Source organism: Anser cygnoides, chromosome 3 (genome assembly GCF_040182565.1).
Source record: "Anser cygnoides isolate HZ-2024a breed goose chromosome 3, Taihu_goose_T2T_genome, whole genome shotgun sequence".
In the NCBI taxonomy this organism is placed as follows: Eukaryota; Metazoa; Chordata; class Aves; order Anseriformes; family Anatidae; genus Anser; species Anser cygnoides.
In genome coordinates, this window is record NC_089875.1 from 20722751 (window position 1) to 20745205 (window position 22455).

General features: G+C 43.2%; 1 protein-coding gene across 6 annotated transcripts in view; it reads left to right on the forward strand.

Moving 5' to 3' along the window:
* Nucleotides 1–22455, forward strand: part of KCNK2 (potassium two pore domain channel subfamily K member 2) — a 157748-nt gene that overhangs the window by 73283 nt on the left and 62010 nt on the right. For 4 of the 6 annotated variants that reach the window (XM_066993656.1, XM_048057552.2, XM_066993660.1 and 1 more), the window contains 2 exons: nucleotides 8714–9024; nucleotides 21813–21930. In XM_066993656.1, coding sequence (XP_066849757.1) covers nucleotides 8714–9024; nucleotides 21813–21930 — 429 coding nt within the window. Of the gene's footprint in view, nucleotides 1–6917; nucleotides 7166–7989; nucleotides 8125–8713; nucleotides 9025–21812; nucleotides 21931–22455 lie in introns of those variants that run through there. The other 2 variants (XM_066993658.1, XM_066993659.1) reach the window with 2 other exon arrangements.

Here is a 22455-nt window from a genome sequence, read left to right on the forward strand (position 1 = left end):
AGTCAGAATTTTCACGTGATATGAAACTACTTTTTCACCTCTGTTTAGGTGCTTAAATGTGAATCTAGACATTAGTTTTTTTGTCTAGTTTTTAAAGCTGGAACTCTATGCTTCTTTAAATTAAATAACCATTACTTGCAACTGCCATATTTTGACATTAGCATTAGTGCACAGCTTAGTTTCCCAGTGTGATTTGTGAGCTCTGTGCCTGGCATGAGGGGAGGAGAAAATGACAAAATAATTGAGAAGAGATAAAATAAGAGGTCTATCCTTAGAACAAGTGATCAGATTAAAAAAATGACTAGCAAATGCCTGTCTTTCTATAAAAAATCTGTAGCATCTTTTCCAGATGCATCTCCATGCAGCTAAGAGCTGAGAGTCTGCCAGAAAACTGAGTCTTTTGTGCACATTTGAAAATAATTAATATATTCCATTGCAATTTTTCTTATGGCTACTGCCATGTAGAATAAGTCTGGTGCTTTTTAAAATGTAGATGATACTTAATGTTCTCCTTTTTCATTTACTCATTTGTATTTTTTATTTCCACTAACAAGTTCTTTCATTATACCTGCATGGTACTTATTTAGTAATGCCCTGGCTATTTTCCCTCCTCTCCTCTCCTCCTCTCCTCTCCTCTCCTCTCCTCTCCTCTCCTCTCCTCTCCTCTCCTCTCCTCTCCTCTCCTCTCCTCTCCTCTCCTCTCCTCTCCTCTCCTCTCCTCTCCTCTCCTCTCCTCTCCTCTCCTCTCCTCTCCTCTCCTCTCCTCTCCTCTCCTCTCCTCTCCTCTCCTCTCCTCTCCTCTCCTCTCCTCTCCTCTCCTCTCCTCTCCTCTCCTCTCCTCTCCTCTCCTCTCCTCTCCTCTCCTCTCCTCTCCTCTCCTCTCCTCTCCTCTCCTCTCCTCTCCTCTCCTCTCCTCTCCTCTCCTCTCCTCTCCTCTCCTCTCCTCTCCTCTCCTCTCCTCTCCTCTCCTCTCCTCTCCTCTCCTCTCCTCTCCTCTCCTCTCCTCTCCTCTCCTCTCCTCTCCTCTCCTCTCCTCTCCTCTCCTCTCCTCTCCTCTCCTCTCCCTCCCCTCCCCTCCCCTCTCCTCTCCTCTCCTCTCCTCTCCTCTCCTCTCCTCTCCTCTCCTCTCCTCTCCTCTCCTCTCCTCTCCTCTCCTCTCCTCTCCTCTCCTCTCCTCTCCTCTCCTCTCCTCTCCCCTCCCTCCCCTCCCCTCCCCTCCCCTCCCCTCCCCTCCCCTCTCCTCTCCTCTCCTCTCCTCTCCTCTCCTCTCCTCTCCTCTCCTCTCCTCTCCTCTCCTCTCCTCTCCTCTCCTCTCCTCTCCTCTCCTCTCCTCTCCTCTCCTCTCCTCTCCTCTCCTCTCCTCTCCTCTCCTCTCCTCTCCTCTCCTCTCCTCTCCTCTCCTCTCCTCTCCTCTCCTCTCCTCTCCTCTCCTCTCCTCTCCTCTCCTCTCCTCTCCTCTCCTCTCCTCTCCTCTCCTCTCCTCTCCTCTCCCCTCTCCTCCCCTCTCCTCCCCTCTCCTCTCCTCTCCTCTCCCCTCCTCTCCCCTCCTCTCCCCTCCTCTCCCCTCCCCTCCCTCCTCTCCCCTCCCCTCCCCTCCCCTCCCCTCCCCTCCCCTCCCCTCCCCTTCCTTCCCTTCCCTTCCCTTCCCTTCCCTTCCCTTCCCTTCCCTTCCCTTCCCTTCCTTCCCTTCCCTTCCCTTCCCTTCCCTTCCCTTCCCTTCCCTTCCCTTCCCTTCCCTTCCCTTCCCTTCCCTTCCCTTCCCTTCCCTTCCCTTCCCCCTTCCCTTCCCTTCCCTTCCCTTCCCTTCCCTTCCCTTCCCTTCCCTTCCCTTCCCTTCCCTTCCCTTCCCTTCCCTTCCCTTCCTTCCCTTCCCTTCCCTTCCCTTCCCTTCCCTTCCCTCTCCCTCTCCCTCTCCCTCTCCCTCTCCCTCTCCCTCTCCCTCTCCCTCTCCTCTCCCTCTCCCTCTCCCTCTCCCTCTCCTCTCTCCTCTCTCCTCTCTCCTCTCTCCCCTCTCTCCTCTCTCCTCTCTCCTCTCTCCTCTCTTTCTCTTCTTTCTCTCTCTTCCTTTGTTTTGTTTCTTCTAAATGTTTTTTGTGGATTACTGTACAAGAAAAACACTAATACTATTTTAGGTGATTTCCAGTGTCTGGCTGTATTTTATTTTATTTACAGATTGTTGCACCAAAGGTTTGTGTAACTATTTGCAGAATGCCCTAAAATGTGCATGTGTTGTTTTGCAAATATAAAACCGGATTCACAAGACATAGTTTAAAAATGAGCACCTGCTTACTCACTCAAGAAAACCTGCCTTAGTATGAATCTTGGCCATTCTTTTGGTCAAAGCTTCATGCATGCGGTCTTATATGCAAGTTCTTTTTGCTTAAGAATATTCCATGCTTTTTTCCGTTCTGCAGAGACAATAAAAAGATTATGTTTCAATGTCATAAGTCATCCAGCTGTGCCATGAAAATCTACGAGGACAGTTGCATGATTTGTACTAATGGGTGTGGACAGCCAGATATAAAATCTAGATATTACCACTGTCAGTCTCCTATTTTGAAGAGACCACAACTAGCAAAAATTAAAAGTAAATTACAAACAGCAATTTTGTAGAACATTTGGATGAGTAACAAAACAAAAACAAAACCAAAAACAAACCAAACAACAACAAAAAATTTGTAATCAACTCAAAGCAACACTAGATTTCCCTCAAGGAGATTACTAATTCAAAGTACTAGTAAGTTTTTTCTGTGCATAAATAAACCGTAATAAAGGTGACATATGGCAATTCACATTTATCATTGATGAGAATGACATTGAAAAGTTAGTTATAATTGTTGCTTCTGAAGCTGCCCAAGCATAACATATTTGTGAAAGCAAATATGAAAAAACAGTGGCAGAACATGTGACAAATAAATCCCATTAGATCTGGTAACACGACACAGGCAGGGAGGAAACCCACTGGGAGATTTGCAAGCCAGTAAAGAAAAATACACATTCACAATATTAATTACTATAGCGAATACTTTGTGGATCCTAAAACAACTTCCCACTTGCCACACGTGGATTAATAGATAAGAATTACTTGTGATGGAAAGAATTAGAGCGTAATTAAAACTGACAACTGAGCTGTATGAAAATAGATAGGCACATGTAAACATTTTTTCTATGAATTGATGAGGTGCAGAACAATGGCTTTTCTGCTGAACAAATAATTCATCACACTGTAAAACAGACACTCAGGGTAGGTAGAACTCATTAATACATATACCAGTTGCACCATGTAATGTTTAACTCATTTAAAAATGTGAATTAAAAGTGTTCATGCATTTTTAAATGTTGCTGACTGATAGGTGCAGTAGTAGCATAAGAAGTCTTCAATCAGGTTTGCAGTAGTTGTGCTGAAGGTTCATTCTTGTCTATGCATGTATGTTCGAGCAGGGAGTGGGAAGGAGGCATTAAAAGACTCAGAGAGAGCATCAAGTGCGGATAAAGTAGGGAGTTTGATGTTGTCCATGCCACCAATTGCTGTAAGGATTTCCAGAGGTGAGTGAAGGCTGAGTAGGGATTACCGTAAGTGCCTCCAGCCCAGCGCCTTCTCCCTGGCCTCCACCACTGGTGGGTGGAATGGAGCGTGGCCCCCGGACCCCTGTCTGTCTCCTCATCCTCTGGAAGAAGAAGCGGGCTGCATGCCATTAGTTTCTTGTTTAGTGTAAATTCCCTCGGAAAGATATGACTAACAGTTTAGTGGCAGAATACAGTGACATAGCGTGGCCCTAATGTCATAACTATCCATAAAGAACTGACAGAGATCTTTCAATGTCTCTGAAGAAGTCAAGAGACAAGTCAATTGTAGGTCCTGCTGAATACATAAAAATTGCCTTAAAATTAACCTAGTAAATAAGTGCAGCAGTATTTCTGCTGGGCTTTGTTGTAATAAAACTGAGCAGCACCAATCTTTTCCTGATTGGTGAGAAGCGCTGGAGGGCCACATCCCTGAAGCAACTCTGGGAGGAAAAGAGAGCCTAAATTACCACCCATGGGCCCAAATGTGCCTGGACCCTCGTCTGAGTCTTCTCCACGCTTCCCTTCAGGGTACAGCAGTTATGGAAAGCTGTGTTTCTGTGCAGAAACCCAGAGATGCTCTTGTGTTGGGAGTAAGCAGGGAGGGAAATGCCCTCATGGGATGCTGTGCCATAACAGCCCCTTGGGGATGCAGAAATCCTTGGCAATTAAATGAGAATAAAGAAGGCTGGAAGCTGGGATGCCCCCTATTATGCAGCTGGCTAGAGGAGAACAGAATTTGTGGCACCTGGCAGTGGGGCTGTGGAGGAACCCCTTGTGCTTCTCCTGGCCTTTTGGGGAGGGGGGGTGGGATGGCTCCTGTGGCTGAAAAGAGGAACAGAAAGCAGCATCAGATAAGGGTATTTTTTGTTATGTAGGCTTTTTAAATTAGTCTTTCTATTCTTCTGGAATAACTATTTCCTTACAAGTGTGCTCTTGCCCTATCAAATCTATGCTTAGGTCATCTACAGCTGTTATTTGTATGAATATGTGATTGCTATGTTTATCATGTCACGGCCACTTCCTCTGCCTGCTGCCTGCCTGCCTCTCTCAGCTGAGCCTACTTTTAACATTTCAAAGGGTCGAGCAGCTTCCCGCAGCCGCTCTCTGTGAGTACTGTGGCCATCTCAAGCTCATGCCACCACATTTTCAGACAGCTTTTGTCAGTCCTGTACTTTGCCAGCCTTTCTCATGTTAGCGTGAAATATACAAACCTGTAGATACTTTGACTTGTAAGCATTTGAGGATTTTCTTTAGTTTGTTCGGATAAATCTCTTTGGCACAGCAGCGAGCCCATTTGCTTTCAAGGCTGGAGCTCCGTGCTATAACCCCTTTTATTACTTAATCTCATCCACGTTGGTTGGTGGTGTGTTTTGTCAGTGACACACTGCCAGTGACACGCTGCATTTGAGTGTGTTTGTTTAGCAAAGTTCAGGACTGCTACAGGCCTGACACTTCAAACCGTTCCAATGTCAGTTCCAAATTTGAGGGTGAAATGGTCACACACAATATTCAAACAATGGGTGGTGCACATTGCAATAAAAATATCGTCATGCACAACTCTACAGAATAACTGTTGGTGCTGTATAAGGCCTCAAGAACATGGGAGTTGCTACACACAATAGCTTTTGTTGTACACCCCAAAAAGAAAGGCTGTTTTTCTTGATTGGATGAGTCTTGATTGGATGATGCTTGTCGTTAAAGGTACTGTATGTGGAATGTTTACATCCCCGGTGGAAAAGCGATTGCAGAGCTGAAGTCCAGTCTATAAAAGCAATGATCTCCAGCTGAGGACCGTGGCTGTGATCACTGTAGGTGGAAAATACCAGCCACTTCAAAGGAGATATTTAAGATGTTCACTAGGTAATTAATTGAAATAATTACATTCCCAGGGACAGCTTTTCAGGTGTCAGAGGTAGGGCACCATCACAGTCATTTCTGGAGCGGATCTCTCCTGCTACCCAAAATGGTTCCTGCCCGTTTGGTTGAATGCCTAAATGAAAGGCCTGATCCAAACCCTGCTGAAGCTATCGGGAGGCTTCCCACTGCTTTCAAATTGTAGGCAATAAGTCTGACCCTTTTTCAACATTTAATAATAATTCCTCCATTTGCAAAAACAAAATTGGATTCCAAATATTTAGATTGCTAAAGAAAGGCATGTAGTAGTATTTTCCACAATATTTTACACAGACTCAGCTCAGTGTGCAGGAAGATGCTCATGCCTGATTTCCCATAGGATGCTGGAAGAAATCCTGTCAAGCGATTCTTTTCCATGAGCTAGGACCAGGCAGTGTTAACATATGCTTGTGGCTGAGACATCTTTTGGGGAGAAGGGTGAAAGACGATGATCTTTTTTTTTGTATAAAAAGAGCTCCAGGCTTGAAAATCCTCTATCTTCAAGAGTCACAGGGCTGGCTTCTGACACCATTTGAGGATTTGATTCTTCGAGCGTTAGGACTATGTGAATGGAGTCCTGCATGTGATGGAGGGGCTACTTGCTGGATTGGGCCTAGCATCTCTCGTCACTCAACAACTGCTCCGTCGGCTGGCGGGATGGGGAGCAGTAGGAAAGGACTCCAGCAGAAATCTCAGAGACGCGGGCACTCCAGGGAGGAGCGGCATGATTGATGCTGCTGAAATGGGAGTCCTAAGGAACTCGGTATTACACTCATTTGTATTATGTCACATTGATACAGCGACGTGCTAAAATAAGTGGCTTCTAGAGCGTTTGCTGATGGTGCTGCTGATTTGAGCAGGATTAAAGCCCATCAAGCACCCGAGGTATGACTGCCTTTGGCCGTTTTACAGAGACAGCCTCTGGCGTGAAATTCTTGCGACCTGCACCCACTTGGTATGGTGAGTAAATTCTGAACGCGTTTGCGGAGACTTTACACAGTGGTGGAAGCAGTTTTGGGGTGTTCCTGGCAAATGTTCTTCTGTCTTTTGGATGAGCGCAGACCTTCATCACCTTGGCATGAACAACGGACCCGAGGCTAACGTCACGCGTGGCTGACACCGGGTTTAGCCCGAGGCCAAAATCACGGGGATCACTTCAGGCTCCTGGGGGGCAGCAGCCACAGCTCGGGCAGCTCTCCTGGCGTCTCCCTTGGGCTGGGGTGACCGGCCCGGGCTCGGGGCTGGGAGCCAGGTCGCCCTCGGTCCCTCGGGTGGGCGCTTGGCGAGGGGCGCAGGGGCGCGGAGGCGGGCGCGGAGCGGGGAGTGGGAGCAGGGGCGGGGGGTTTTAGGGGGCGGCCGCCCCCCAAAAGGGCCGGGGCTGCTCCGCACGCCCCCAGCGCCCGTCCGGAGCCGCGGGCACGCGCGCAGGCGGGCACGCGCGGAGGCGGCGGAGCGCGATGCGCGCCCCGAGGCACCTCGCCCGCCCCGGGGCCGGGGGGAGCCCGCGGGATCCGCGCCGCCAGCCCGCCCGCCCCTGCCGCTCCCTGCGCTCCGGACCCACCCGCCAGCCTCCTCCTCCTCCTCTCTGCCTTCTTCTCCTGCTTCTTCTCCTGCCTCTTTAACCGGCTCCGACTGCACCCGCCCGAGCCCCGAGAAGATGCCCGCCCGTGGAGCGAGGAGAGGGCAGCGGGTCGGTAAATAAGAAGTGAGTAGGAGCACAATGGCGTGCCTCCCTCCCCGCTGCCAGCCCTGCGGATGCTGCGTGCGCCCCTGCCTCCCCGCGCCCCTCTCCACCTTGCCTGGCCGCCTGCCCTGCCCTTCTCCCCTTCCTTTTTCCCTTCCCTTCCATCCCCTTCCCGTCTCCGGAGCATCCCGGCGGGGGTCCCCCGGCGCATTGCACCGGCCGCGGGGAGGGGGCGGCGGTGCCCGGTGCCCGCTCCTTTGTTCGCCGCCGCGGCTCGGCGGGGCCGGCCGGGAGGGGAGGGGGCGGCCCTGGACCCCCCCCTCTCCCGCACCGCAGCCCCCATCCGCGGCGGGCTCGGAGGGTCGCCCCCCGGCACGGTGAGGGGCGCGGGGGGGTGAGGCCGGGGGTGCGCAGCGCGGTGCGGGCAGGTGTGTGCAGGGGGGGAGCCGCGCCCGGCCCCCGGCTGGGAGGGGGGTCGTGGTGAGCCGGCCCCGAAGGGGGTGAAAGGGATGCGGGGGTGCTCAGGACCCCCCACTTTGGCCGGGGGTCGGGGATCGATGCTCCCCCCCCGCCCCATCCCCTACCCCCCGCCGCAGCAGGTGCCCGGGGTGCCCCTGCGGGACCGTCGGGTCCCGGCTCTGCCAACCGGGGGGGCTCCCCTCCGCCTCCACAGCTGGGCTTCCACCCCCCCGGCAGCTGGGAGCCGTGCTGCGGCCATTCAGCGTGTACTTGTAATTCAATACAAATTAAATATAGCTTCTGCAGTCAACTGCCGCGGCCATCATCCCGCAGGAGACCTTTACCTGCACTTGATGTGGCGGATTTTTTTTTCTTTTTTTTTTCAGTGCCCGTGTAGTTGCTGGCAGTCACATGAGTTATGGAGACACTTGATAACGCGCTCAGCTGCTCGTTTCCTAACCCTGTGGGTTTTCGTAGCTGTAAATAAAAATACCCGCTTTAACAAATGGGTGACTTTTCCAGTAAGTGCACGTGTTTTACTGGTATTTTCCGAAGGGTTTGATCGATACACAATTAACGCTTTAGGAGCGGTGTGATGAAGAGCGCGTTTTTTTTATGGCTGTGTCTGGGGAGTTGCAAAGCGATCACACAACTGTTGTAAGAGAGCGTTTGTCAGAGCACGGGGTAGCATAGGTGAGAGAAAGACGGCTTTGCATTTTTCTGCTACTTCTGTAATGCCAAGGAAATACAGCTGGAAAGCCGCTTAGTGGTACTTAAGACAGCGGAGGACGTAAAGAATCTCTGCAGCAAAATGCCACCTTACACAAATACGCAAATAGGGGGAATCCTGCCTTTTGGAAGTGATCGAGTATCCTAAGGGGACACACACAGAGAAAATGTTGCAAATGTGGGTGTGAGTGTAAACAGATAACACTTCCCCAAGCAGCAGTTTTGTTGTAAGGCGGCATGGGATTTAAGGGAAAGATTCCACTATGTAAGAATTCCAGTTGGAAGCAGCACAATTTCTGTAATCTCTTGGCAAGAAGGAAGCTCTGTTAACACACGCTGACCAGCCCTGTAAAAATTAACTTTCTTTTTCTGTTTTGTTAGTGGCGGCACCTGACTTGCTGGATCCCAAATCGGCCACTCAGAACTCCAAACCAAGATTATCATTTTCTACCAAGCCTACTGTGCTCACTTCACGGGAGGAAAGCGATTCAGCTATTAATGTTATGAAATGGAAGACAGTCTCAACAATTTTTCTGGTGGTGGTCGTGTATTTAATAATTGGAGCAACAGTGTTTAAAGCCCTGGAACAGCCTCATGAAACCTCCCAGAAAACCACCATTGTGATTCAGAAGCAGACGTTTGTGTCTCAGCATTCCTGTGTGAATGCAACAGAGCTTGATGAACTGATTCAGGTAATCCATACGACACCGTTGTTGCCCTGCCTTAGAGGGACAAATAACGTATGGCAGCACTGCTGGCATACAGGGGGAGAGCTGTCTTAGCCGAGCTCTGTGTTGGCCAAGCAATGTAACAAGTGGTGAGGCCAGAAGTTGAGCAATAGCATTTCCATGCAAAGACTCGTGGTGGAAAAGCTATTGCTATTTTTAGGTCCAGTGCACTCAGTAGACAGCCTTTTCATTGAAGTCACCCATTATGGTAATTAAATGATTATTCATCAGCAATATATATAATTAATAGTTCACAAAGGAGTTGATATATTGATTCGTGCCTTACTAGGTCTGTCAATATCTGAGAAGCCCAATCCTGAAGAAGAAAATACACCATCCATTGCCTTAAAGGAGTTCTAATTTACCGTGATTGTATCAAGCTAGCTTTCCTTCCAGCTGTATGCTTCTTTTTATTGATTTTGTTTTAAGTACAGGAAAGCACCATGCACTTGCTGTTTTGATCTTAAATCTCAATTTTCTGTGCTTCTTAAAGGCACATCCCCAGCTGATGTAAATCGGTGTGTTCCTACTAACACGACTTTACCCTTGCAGGTCACCTGGCTCACAACCATAGGAAATATTTATTTGCAGTAGCACAGAACCAGATTCAGAGCCTCATGAGGTCCTTTCCAACTTAAATCCCGTGTGCCCGTATTCTTATGGCTATCCAGCAGCACTGCGGGGAACAGCAAGGGGCTGCCAAAAATGTCACTTCTGGGAGTGGGAGGCTGGAGTGAACAGCCAAGAGCTGGCAGGGATTGATCCTTTCATTCACCGGAGCCGCGGGGCTGTCTGGGGCTGTGGGTGGGAAGGGGATGAGCAGAAGAGGGTGGGGGGCATCCGTGTGCCATGGGTACCGCAGGCTCCAGAGCTTGCCAGTGGCATGGGCAGCAGGCCTTCTGGAGGTTGATTTTAACAGCAGATTTGGCTGAGAGCTTAGAATTTGATTTTAGCTACCTAGACCAACCTGCCTTGAGCATGGCATTGGCATGGACACCTGTTTTTTTGCAGCTTCAAATACAAAGCTCTGGTTTACTGAGTTATTTTTATGACACACCACTTCTAAATTTTGAAGGCAAACTGGGAAAATGTCTTGCAGTTTGTGATTTCCGCTCCCCCTCCTTTTCCTTTTCCCTCAGAATTATTCCAAGAGTGGCACCTTTTAAAATGACTATTCAGCAATTCCTATCTCCATGTGTCCCAACTAGGCATGCCCGAGGAGGTGCTGTCTATCTGAACAATTTTGATGCTATGTAATAAATATGTTTCAGCGTTTTTACCAGCAGAATGTGAACTAATCTTTCAAAGAGATATACACACACATTCTGATTAAAAATAGCTAGTATAAATATCCCATATGAATTTTTTAGGTCAGATCCCGTACTTTTGAAGATAAAAATAGAAATATGGAAGCAATATTATCTTACATCATCTACAAGATGGTCCTGAAGGCAAAAAAATGTTGAAATTTGCACTGGAGTACTTAGATATTTAAGCATTTATGATTCCCTACCCAGAAGCACAGACTGGTAGTAGAAAACCACTTCATCAGCATTGAAAGCCCATTTGATGTGCTGTGTAAAACAAATGACAGCTTCAGCACAGCTATCAGTGCACAGATACCCGTATCAGAATTAGTTCCCTTCCAGCTAGCGATCTTGGCATGACCAGAAAAAACAAAGGCTTTCGGAGCACGGCGGGGGACACAACCGCCCACAGCACGTGAATGCAAGGTGGTACTTGTGGGAAGAATTTTCTGTGCTTGTTGGCTGGCTAAATGGAAAAAAACTTAATTCCTCCTTGTTCCTTTCTGCTGATCAGACCCCTCCTCAGCACTGTGAAGACCAGGCCATGGAGGCAGGAAGGTGCTGTGGTTCCCCTTTTATAGGAGGAGGACAGAGGCACAAGGGAGCCAAGGCCAAGTCCTACAAGTACATGTAGATGCCTTTCTTTCTGCGGAATAAGTGACAATGGATTACATCAAGTTGTTTAAGGATCTGGAATTAAGTGGCTTGCCCAAAATAAAATAGGAAATCTGTGGAAAAGCAGCGTATCAAATCCATTTTTTCCCAGCTACCCTAACCACGGGGTCAAATTTCTTCCCACTTCGTCACTGAAGCTAAATTATTGGAAAGCATTTTGTCTCTCTGGGCTTATGTCTGACTATTAGTACAGTATAATGCTGTGTTTCTTCAGTTTCCATTGGATGTCTATATGAATAAAACTAAATAGTGCATGTAAGGAAAAAGTAAACGATATTTAAGAATTCACTGAAAGATACCAAACTGAAAATTAATATGTTCTAGCGCAGTAGGAAGCTGGAATGCTTAGTGTGTGTGAAGAAAATTACAGAGCTTACAGACTATAATGTCTTCTTTAATCAAGTGTTTACATTGAGTCAAACTATAATGAAATTCATTATAAAATTTTCCTTTTGAACTTAATGTTCTGGGAATTCAGAAACTGGTTTGGCTCTTGTTTGTGCTAGTCTTTGCTCAAGGTGCTTATCATGCAAGGCATTTTCAATCTTCACAATTTCGGATCTGCCATTTAACCCTTACTCTCAAGCAGTCTTGACCATCCCATTGACTCCTAACTGACAGTACATTGTGTGGTGGCTCAGTGGGCAAGTTGGGAAGACTGGCCTGAGACCACAAATTCAACCAAAACTATTTGTGCAAGTGGAAAAGTCCAATTCGCTAGCACACAGGTGCCAGTTTCCATCATCTTTGCTAAAATCTTCCCTTTGCCCCAGAGCTGACTACAACACACAAAGTTGTGAGCTTCCAGCAATGCACACAGGACAGGGAATTTTTGCTTCCTGTCTTCTTCATCCTTGGTTTATCTTACCAGTCACTCAAAACCTTCCTGGCACAATAGTATATGCTACTGATAACTTTTCAACGCACAGAGCTTTATTGCTCGGGTTCTGAATTCCTGAAACTATACATTTTCACATTGATTGTGTGGCTCCTCTAGGTGTGCTCAGTGGGAATTATACTTGTAGATACTTTATATATCTGATATACATGCGAAACCTGGAGTGATGGAGAGCTGCTATGTAGCACAGAGGTCATGCAAAGTGAATGCAATAGAGTGCCCTGCTGATGACAGCCAAGCAACCTCATCTGCCTCAGAAAAATGACCTGGGTTTTCCTCATAACTTCTGGGAGGTCAGCCGAGTCCAGCAGCATTGTGTGTGTGCTGACAAAGAGGTGGTCTTCATGACCTTGTCCATCGCTGACTTCCATGCTCTGGTGCTGCAAATCCCTTTCAGTGCTCACTACTTCAGTTCCTTGTTGCCTCACCGCAATAAAATACACCTGAAATGAACAACAGCAATGCATGACCTTGGGGCCTGATTCCAGAAACCATTTTTTGAAATTCCACAAGCACTGCTATTTAGCACCAACCTTCGTATGTGCACAAGTCATGCAGAGGGTTTCTGTACACCCAAGAGCCCATTTTTTCAGGCAACTTCAACTCTGTTTGCTGTAGCCCAAAGCAAGTATTAACAACAATATTAAGTGGATCACTGTGTGCTCTACACACTGATGCTGAGCTAGGCAGTGCACAGCGTTAAGTGCTGGTGTACCCACGATCTACGGCTAAAGAAATCCCCCGTGATGGAAACTTGTGAACATACAAACACTGCCTGGGTGAGTCTGATGAGGACGCAACAGCCCAGCAAGCTGTGTGTGGTCTCATGTCAAACTTGTGTTTTTAAAGTTTCGGCTGGAAGGTCTTGAAAGGGTCTCGGCTATTAACAGATGAGGAAGTGTTTGGTGAAGGTTATGTATAATATCTCACACATTATAAAGCTGTGGAAGGGGGTGTGGCCAGAGACTTTGCTACTATTTCTGCTGCAAGAAGAAGAGCTCTTCTCAATTTTCATGGATGTTTTTTTTGGTTTCTCTGTCCGTGCCTGCTCTCAGCTTGGCCCTGACATGCCATAGCAGATGACAAAATAAAAGAGTAGAGGTAGTCAGGCTGTCTGGATTTCATGTATATGAGAAAGGAAAACAAATAAACAAACAAACAAAAATTGATCTTCACTCATGGTAGGGATTTTTTACATCTCTGGTGGAACATTTTTTTCTCCACTAGTGAGTTTTTTGTTGACAGAAGCTGATAGAAACCTGGGAGTAATCCAAGGAACAATAAGAATTAGAGAATGAAAAAAAAAATATATCTCTAATTAGAGCACTTGAATCTCTAATTATTTTATTCCAGCTTCATTTCTCCTTTAGTGTGTCTACTATTCCCTCTGCTAAACTTGCCAGTAAAGTTTTGAAAATGTCGGAGGCAGTTTCCAAGCTCAGATGCACAAAGTATTGCCAGGTACCCAGAAAGATCTCCTGCTGTATTCATGCTGTATACATGCACATCATGTTAGGATGTGACCAGCGTTGTGTATTGTGGGCTGTCTTGGCAATGAGAGACGAGTATTTGTCCTCCTGCCAAAGAGAAAGCTGATTAAAAAAAAAGAAAAAGAGGGAGAGGCAGAGAGAAGAGCTTTTTGTATAAATAACACCTAATTATGTATTACTTAGCAGTTATCTGTTTTAGTGTTGGCCTTTATAAACCAAAATGAAAAGAAAGTCCTTTTACTCCCCAAGCATCAAGTTGTTTAGTGTATTACTGCACAAAAATTGGGAATAAGAGAAATTTCAGTTAGATTATTTTAAATATCTGAAGCATCCTAGAAAAATGGTGTGAATTATTTTAGTTATCTTAGTAACTTCTGAAACTTAATAAAGACTTTTAAAGTAAAAACTGAAACTAAATAAGAGAACATATCTAATTTCTGGTTCTTTTAGCAGAAAATTCCTTCAAATATGTTTATTCTGAAGACCCTAACAAGTGGAAAAATTAATATCAGAATAAACAACACAATCTTTTAATGTGTTCCAAGTGCTGTTTGTGGTAACTCTTGTTTTATAAAGCCTTCATTTCAAAATCTGAGCAAGTTTTCATGGTGCTGCACCAAGCTGTCTTTGCAGTAAAGGACTTTGTAGAGATTTTATCCAGCCCCTTTCAGAGTATGTGGCTTCCTCTGAAAACTGAATGCCCACAAAAATGCGCTTATATTTAAAAGAAAAAAGAATTAATGAACCATCAAAATTAGCTGAATTGACCTTGATTGCACAAGTTGATTTCCTTGGGTTCTGCATGGGCTTTGTGGTTAACATGAGAAGAAAGCTCTCAGGGCTGGGGTCCACAGTAGTGCGCCTTGTCTTGCCTGTTTCTGTCCTATGTTTGCAAGGGCTAAATTCTCCCTTTACTTTGCATTCATCTTTTAGGTTGTGAATGAGACTAAAATGTATTTTCTCTTTATCTCTCTGGAGGAAAGGTGTGTGTGTTTTTTTTTTCTTTTCCCTTTTTTTTTTTTCTTTATCTCTCTTGAGGAAAGCCTGATACAGTTATGAATGTCATGGGACCTGCATTTCTTTCATCAAACGTGTATCACCAGAATGTCGTCATGTCTTCTGACTTAATTTCTTGTTAAAAATATTTTACTTCAAAATATGTATTTTCTGTGACTTCGTTTTTGTAGATTGAAGTAGCTTGGATGTATTTTTCATGATGGTGAACCTCCACCAGTAGCTGATTTTATATCTTTTTCATAGGATTTTTTACAACTTGCATCTTAGCCCTAAGAAACTAATTTTGCTGCATCCTCAGAAGCACGTTGCTTTATTTCAGCCAGATAAGCTCCTTGAGCCACAACCTCTCAGATCAGGTAGAAAACTGTTAAAATAAAGAAGTGCAAACCCTTCTTTCTCTCCCAGAGATTAGAAGCTTTTTGAGCTCGCATTATCATTTTTGGAAATAATAAGTCACAGATATGCAAAGATTTTGTTTTCAGGCAAATCTGTAATTTATTTATATAAATTTAAAATGTGTTAGCTAAGCCTATTCATCTTGAATGAAATTTTATCCGTTCTTTGAATCACAACGTTGATAGACATTCTCAGTCCTGTGATCTTTTTGAGGAACTTTTTGGAACTTTTTGCGGGAGTTTGCCATGCACCAGCTCAGACCCTGCCCAGCTGAGACCAGCTTAGACTCTCACTTTTGCACTTCCTTCCAGCTTTCCCAAAAAGGAACAGAAACTATCCCATGTTGGTCTAGATCCTAGCCTGCAAGCAGCAGGTGTTTGTGCTTCATAAACCTTAGATCCTTGAAAAGACTGACAGACCAGCATAAAAGAAATTCATGCTGCAGTGTATTTGATTTATTTATCTGGGGATCCAAAATACCTTTGCATCAGTTTTTTTAATGTACTAAGTTGTGCTGCTGCATTTCAGACTTGAAGCTTACGACAAATTGCAAATACCAGTCGCAGAGCTGCCTGTTAATGCTCTTTGTGAAGCAACATGAAATGAATGACATTTAAAGCAGTGAAAACATGAAGTGCAGGAACTGTAGTCTGTGTTGTTACCCTGTGCATGTGTCTGTCCTTAGTAAGGAGTCTGCCCATCAAAGCAGGTGAGCTTGTGTATTCTTATTTTGAAGTATAGAGGTAGTCCTGGCTCTCTACCCTCCCCTACCAGAAGTTCTCTCTTCTGCCTCAGCATATGGAGAGAGGGTTTTTTTGCCAAACTTTCTGTTGCCTGGGACTGCTCCTATCATAGCATACTGTCAGTACAAATCGCTCTTCTGTAGTTATTTTCTTCATGGCAGTTAAACCAAAAGCAATTTCTTTATGCACATGCTCTTTACCCTTCATGAGCATAAAAGCAATACAAACTTTTGGGAGAATAATAAATAAATTCTAACCATCCTTTTTGCTTCTCTCTTCAAGCAGAGTGGTTTCTAACTTTTTTTTTCCTTTTTTTTCCCCGCTGCTGGCGTTTGTGCTCTTACATGATATATTTATTTCGGATGAACAGTTTTACAGGACCAAGAACCTAGCTAGCTTGAGTGCATCTGAATGACAGCTTTTGTCTTAGAAGGGTGGCAGCTATGACTCATTGGTAAGTCAATTTTCCTGAGCAGCTGTCTGAATAATTCTTCCCATCTTTAAGCTCAAGAAGCAAAGAAAAGCCCTCTTCCTTAGATGTGTGTCTGTACATATGTGTATATATGTATGTAAGCACACACAAAATTTATATACATACTGTTTGTAAGACGTAGTTAGAAATATAAATGTTTTTAAATATGTTTCTATATATTTTTAGTTCAAGTAGATTGTGAACATTGGATGAGAAATGTTGTCATTTGCTAAGTGTTAAAAGCATCCTAGTGTGCCTCTGAACACAGAACTGGGATTTCCATTCTCTGTAAACCAAACCTGAAGTACAAAGTTAGGACCTATGCAGTAGATGGGCAGCATGAGGTGTGTGGCTACACTGGAGAGAGAGGGAGAGCTCTTGTTAAAATGGCAGCAGGACGGCAAAGGAGTAAATCCAGGTGAAGAATGGAGTTTCCAAAAACTTTGAGGCATCGCTGACTTTTTGACATCACTTGTTAATTGATTGCCGGGAAGCACAAGGTAACTCCTGACAAGCTGGGTAACAGAACACACTCCGTTTTTTTATCAGCAGCATAATTTAAGGTGAATCTATATTAATCTTTGGATAGAAAAGCTGAGAGTAATGAAATGTTGTGTTACATCATTTCAGAAAAGTGAAGTGACTGCAGTATGGTACAAAAGCATGCATTCAGAGCCTGCTGGAGAAGAAGATGAGAAGGGGCGGCTGGTTTGACATATACTCATTTCTGCCTGTTCCGTAGATGAGAAAGTGGATGACTACCAGAGGCTACCCTCCTCAGTTTATAAACTTCTCTGTATTTCTCCTGTGGCAATGTGGACCCCAGATTAGTGGATGCAGCTCTGTCATCAACAGTCTTGCTTTTGTCTTTCATCTCCATTGACTCCTTGCAGGGTCAGAGGAGCAAAGGTTGAAATCCCTGACCTAGGAGAATTATCTTTTTTTTTTTTTTCCCCTCAAAACAACTGCTTTTTGAAAGGCTGTTTTGTGTGATAAACTGCAAGGGTAGCTCATCATGGCCTCTCCAGACAGCTATCTGCGTGAACACAGAGATGTGGTAACCAAAAACTGCACAATATATTTACCGGAAAGCGTTTCTAAATTATACAGGAAATGAATAACTGACATTGAATTAAAATGAGATTTTATGTTGTCACTCTTGTTTTCCCAGTGTTCTCGGAAACAGGGTGAATGCAGTATTTATGTTTTTGGAATTCAGGTCCACTTTTTTTAAAAGAAACACAAGTAATGCCAGGCCCATCCATTCTGTGCTCAAACATCTCTGCCTCTTTTCTCTGATGCTCTACTGAAGCTTGTTCCTGGTTAGAGGTGTAAAGCCAAGTAGTCTGGTTGTAGTACAAGTTAGGACCTGAACACAGCTCATGCCTATGCCTAAAATACAGCACAGAGCTAGCCTAAGGATCCTAGTGACTTAAAAAAAAAAAAAAAAAAAAAAAAAAAAAAAAAAAAAAGGAATTAAGTTCCTAAAGTTTTTAGATATTTGAAAATGTTTTTTTCTTTAAAAAAAGCTCCAGATTTCACCATTATAAGGACAATTAAAAAGCAAACCTAGTATTTTTACTGAACAGACATAATAATATTATTAAAACTATTTCCCATAGAGACCATGATTGGATGCTGTCTGCTGGGTGACCCCTTCTCTGCTCAGTCCTCAGTCACCTCGTACAAAAGAGATAAACTAATATGCTCAAAGAATGCAAGACAAGTGAAATAATTTACATGGTTTTAGAATGGCAACAGTCCACATCCCTATTCTAGTGCTGAGTGGTTCTGTAGTAGTGAAGTGGAACTGAGGTTTAAGCCAGAATTTCGTTTGTACGTGGAATACTAATAAGAAAAACTAGAAAATTCCCTCTAAGGCTGTTACTTAACTGTATTATTGTAGTTTTTTAGATGCCAAGAAATTCCAATGTTAAGATAACACAAAAAGGCTTTATCAGCTACAACCTACGATAAATGTGAAGATTGTACAGAGTTTTCATGACTTTGACTGTTTCAGGATTGAAAATGCACAGAGTTACTAATGCTACTTTATAAGTTAGGATATTCCAAAGGGCTCAGAAGGCAGAAAAAAAATGTTATAAAGGAAGGAAAGTCATGCTAAACTTGTGACAAATGAAATGGTTGTGTTTGCTCTTGTAGTAAGGCATCAGTCAAGAAATAAGGCTGAAGAGCAAGAATAAAGTGACAGAGAAAAGTGGACCTAAGAGTACTGACAATAAATAACAACCTGTTTTTTAAACACAGAGGGTGAGATCCTGGCTCTCGGTGAAGTTAGCAGAAAACACTGGTACAAAGCTGTGTTTTTATTCTGTGCTAAGAAAAATGTTAATATCCAATAGTCTGGCTACATTTGTACAGTGGAGAACTGCTTTGCAGCTATTGCCCTGAAATGCATGTATGTTAGGAATTGTCATATATATTATTTTCTTTTAATATTTTGCTTAGTAATAGTCTTAGATGAGGACCTGTTCACTAGCACTGACCAAACTAAGGAGGAAAGATAACCGCTGATCCAAACAATTTAAGATGAATTTACCCTCCCAGTAAAATCCAGAGGCAACATTCGAAGACTTTATGAGATGGTGTTATTGATCACAGTAAACCTGCAACTTTGCTGCTTTTAGGCCTATCATCCTTCCTTTTTAGTAAGGAAGACTTACGGACGGCTCTGAAGGAATGTAATGCTGTTAACATTTAAGACTAGCTTCTCCCAGACGTGGGAACCACAGAGAAGAAAGCATAATAGTGTGTATTTGGAAACTTAATAACCAGACGATAAAGAAGGCATCATCTGGCCCTTTCTGACTAAAACTGTTTTTAAAATAATGGGTAAGGTAAATCAGTAAAGGTACAAAGAAGGTCAATGAGAAATACTGGCAATAAAGAAATGCTGATATACAATATTCAACTGGTTTATTTAAATAGGTAAATACATTATTTAATAAGAAAGAGCCTTTAACTTGGAAAAGAGGCAGCCGATGGGTCTATAAGATCATGAATTTCTTGGAGTAGACAGACAAGAAATTTCTGTTGAAATGTTTCTCATAGCATAAGAACTTTATAAAATTATGAGGAAGCACATACTAATCTCAAAGGGAAGTGCTTTTTTAAACAATCCACAGATAAATTGCAGAACTCACTGTCACAGTATTTCTTGGCTCCCAGAGTGCCAGAGGCCTCCAAAAGTAGTCAAATTCTTGGTAAAATGATCCACCCAATGCAATCTTAACACCATGATGCAGATGCAGCCTTCCATTCAAAGTCCATAAAACTTCTGGTCTGAAGCTGTGTGAAGAAAAAGCCACTTTCCTACTTGCCCTAATTCTACATCCTTTCCAAATTAGCTATTGGTTAAAACCAGACATAAGAAAGACTAATTGTCTTTTGTAGCCATATGTTGTGTTTTGTCAGGTCTGACCCAACACAGCAGTTTTGGGTTACGTTGCATCTTTTTTTTTTTTTTTTTTTTTCCCCTGGAATTCTGTAGTTGTAGTATACTGCAGTTAGGAAATGCATGGCTGCCATGGATCTCTGAGGAATTTCAATGAGAATATTTTTCATAGAAAAGACACTGATGTAGTCTGGCTCCAAAACTTTGTGGTGGTGATACAAAGCTCTGAAAACATTTTACATCTGGGTCTGTATAAAAATTGGTCTTGTTAGACTGCCTAAACAGGTGCATTGTTCTGTATAGGGCATTCACGCAGTACACTAAACTGCAATAAACCATGAATGGGCCCATAAAATTATATTGATCCAGCACTTTACCATATGATGTCCTCAGTGGAGAGCACGTTCCCATTTGCAGGTACAAGGACATATGGTGAAAATTCTTAGTTCAATAAAATGAAAAAATACTCAAAATGTATTCAGTAGGCTTCATAATGCAGCTCACTAGGGTTTATAAGTCAAAGGAATATCTGTGATGTGTAAATTCTGAAATCGGTACAAGGGCTGGTTTCCACATGGGGCTTAGTCTGATGTGTCCCTTCCTACAGGAACGTAAACACTTGTCAGTACTTATCGTTGCCAAGTTGTAGGTAATGTACAAACATAGAAGTAGCATTATTCTGCAAACCCAAAGCAAAATTAAACTCTCTTCCTCTCCCTCTCGCCATCCTTTTCTCCTTCCTCAGTAGGACTGAAAAATCCACATCTTTGATGTCTGCCTTTCTGGTATTTTAAAGCATTTTTAAAATGAAAACAGTTGAAGGTATAGAAGACAAAGTGTGTAAAGTCCATGTAAAAGTACCCTAGCTGGCTTTCTGTTGAAATCCCTGGGTGCTGAAAATGGCAGCAAGATCCCCATGGCTGTAGAGATACAGCTGTGGATTTGGAAATGGCTGCTTTGTGCATCTGAGCTTTGACAATGCCAAACTGGAAGTGGAGGATTTTGGTTGAGATCTAGCCACTACAAATTGATAGCCTGGTGATCCCAGCATTGATATTTTGTCTGTCCATAACAACTGACTTCCACAGGCACTGTTTAGAAACAAAAATGGTTTCATTAGCAAATTATTGATGTATTTTATGATTCAAAATAATAATAATTCTGCAAAACAATCTTCCTCTGAAACAGTGGGATGGTTTCAGAGGGTTTCAGTTTCAGAACAGTTTCAGAAACCAAAACAGTGGGTTTTCTGCCCACACAGAAAACATTCTGGTCTACCCTGTTGCTGAATGTCTTTATTTGCATAGTCATTTTTGGACAACTCACCAAGCAGAAAGCTATTGGTTAGTGAAAAAAGTTCATTTTAGCCATGCAGGATTGCTTCCTCTGTTGTTCTTTTGTTAAACACTAATTATTATTACTATGATCATAATTATGAAATAAATCCTGTTTTAAAGTTTCAGAATGAAATTATAGCTTGCGTTTCTTAAAATATTTATTGCAAGTTTAAAAATACTTTTTCTTGACATGTAGCTTTTAACTGAAATGCTGCTGGTATATACCTCCAATGGAGATAAAACTGCACAGGAATCCTCTTTCATGATAACAATTTACAGTAGGTGACATTGCCAAAATAAGAAATGTCTTATATTTCTCAAGACTCTGAAAATGTCACAAATGTCACGCTTGTTCATTTCAGCTGCTGGAACTGAATTTTTCAAGGACGACATTTATGAAGTATATAGTTGTATAAACTTGGAGATACGTGTTTAGTACTTGACTCTGGATTTGTTATTAATATAGTGGAAGTTTTATAATCATAAATGTAATTATAAATCTTTAATTACTGAATCGCCTGTTCTACAGAAGTGTTTAAATTAATTGGAGTTAATTTGATCCAAAAAAATGTACGGACATTTTTTCTTTTAAAATGACTGTGTTTTAAAAAATACATCTGCTTACCTAACTCAATAGAGGAATATTTGGGGAAACTTTACTTGTAAATCTTTGTCTAATGCATCATTTTCTTCACCAAATATTTACAACACTTAAAATAATTGTGTTTGTCATCTAGTTAAGGTGACTTTTATGGACTTTGTGGATTTTGTATTCATTTTGCGTTAGGGGTTTAGAGCTCACAGCTCTGCAGCTTGCTGACGTGCTCGGGTGTGTTCTGAAGATTACATCCTAGCCTGACTGAATGAGAAAACTCACAGCCCAATACCCATCCTTTGCTGATTTATTGCTTGGGTTAAATAAGTGACTTAACAAATTACTGTGTAATGTGTATTAATATCCTTGTTTCATGAATATTGACGAAAATCTTTTTAAACTTGCAGCAAGTAGTGGCAGCAATAAATGCAGGAATCATACCTTTAGGAAACACATCTACTCAGATCAGTCACTGGGACTTGGGAAGTTCCTTCTTCTTTGCTGGCACTGTTATTACCACCATAGGTAGGACACAGCTTATTATCTTTTTATAGTAACTGAAGAAACAATTTTGATTTCAAATGTGTGCATATATTTGTCAATGGTATATCTTCCAAATCTTATTTATTTTATTTTATTTTTTATTTTTTAAAGTAAAGAGTTACTTTTTAGCTGCAGGGGCAGACGTGAGAGCTCTCTTTAACCTAGCTGAGTAAATGACTCTGCAACAGAAGAAAAAATGTTGCTGTAGGTTTCTGTGAGGTGACTAGAAGAGGCTGTGGAAATATTTTCTAGGGGGAATTTGGTCAACTGTATAATCATAAGTGTTAAATAGGGCATGACTTAAAGCACATGTGCATTAAACCTTGCTGGAGATGTATGGAATTTCAAGTCTGTATAATCCCAGTCTATGTTTTCTTTGTTTTTAATAAGATGACAACATGGTAAAGATTCAGTTCAGCATACTCAGTTATGAACGCTGTATTGATGGACAAATTGACAGTCAGAGGCTTACTTTGAGGCTTCTGTTGCGTTCAGGAAGGTCCAAAG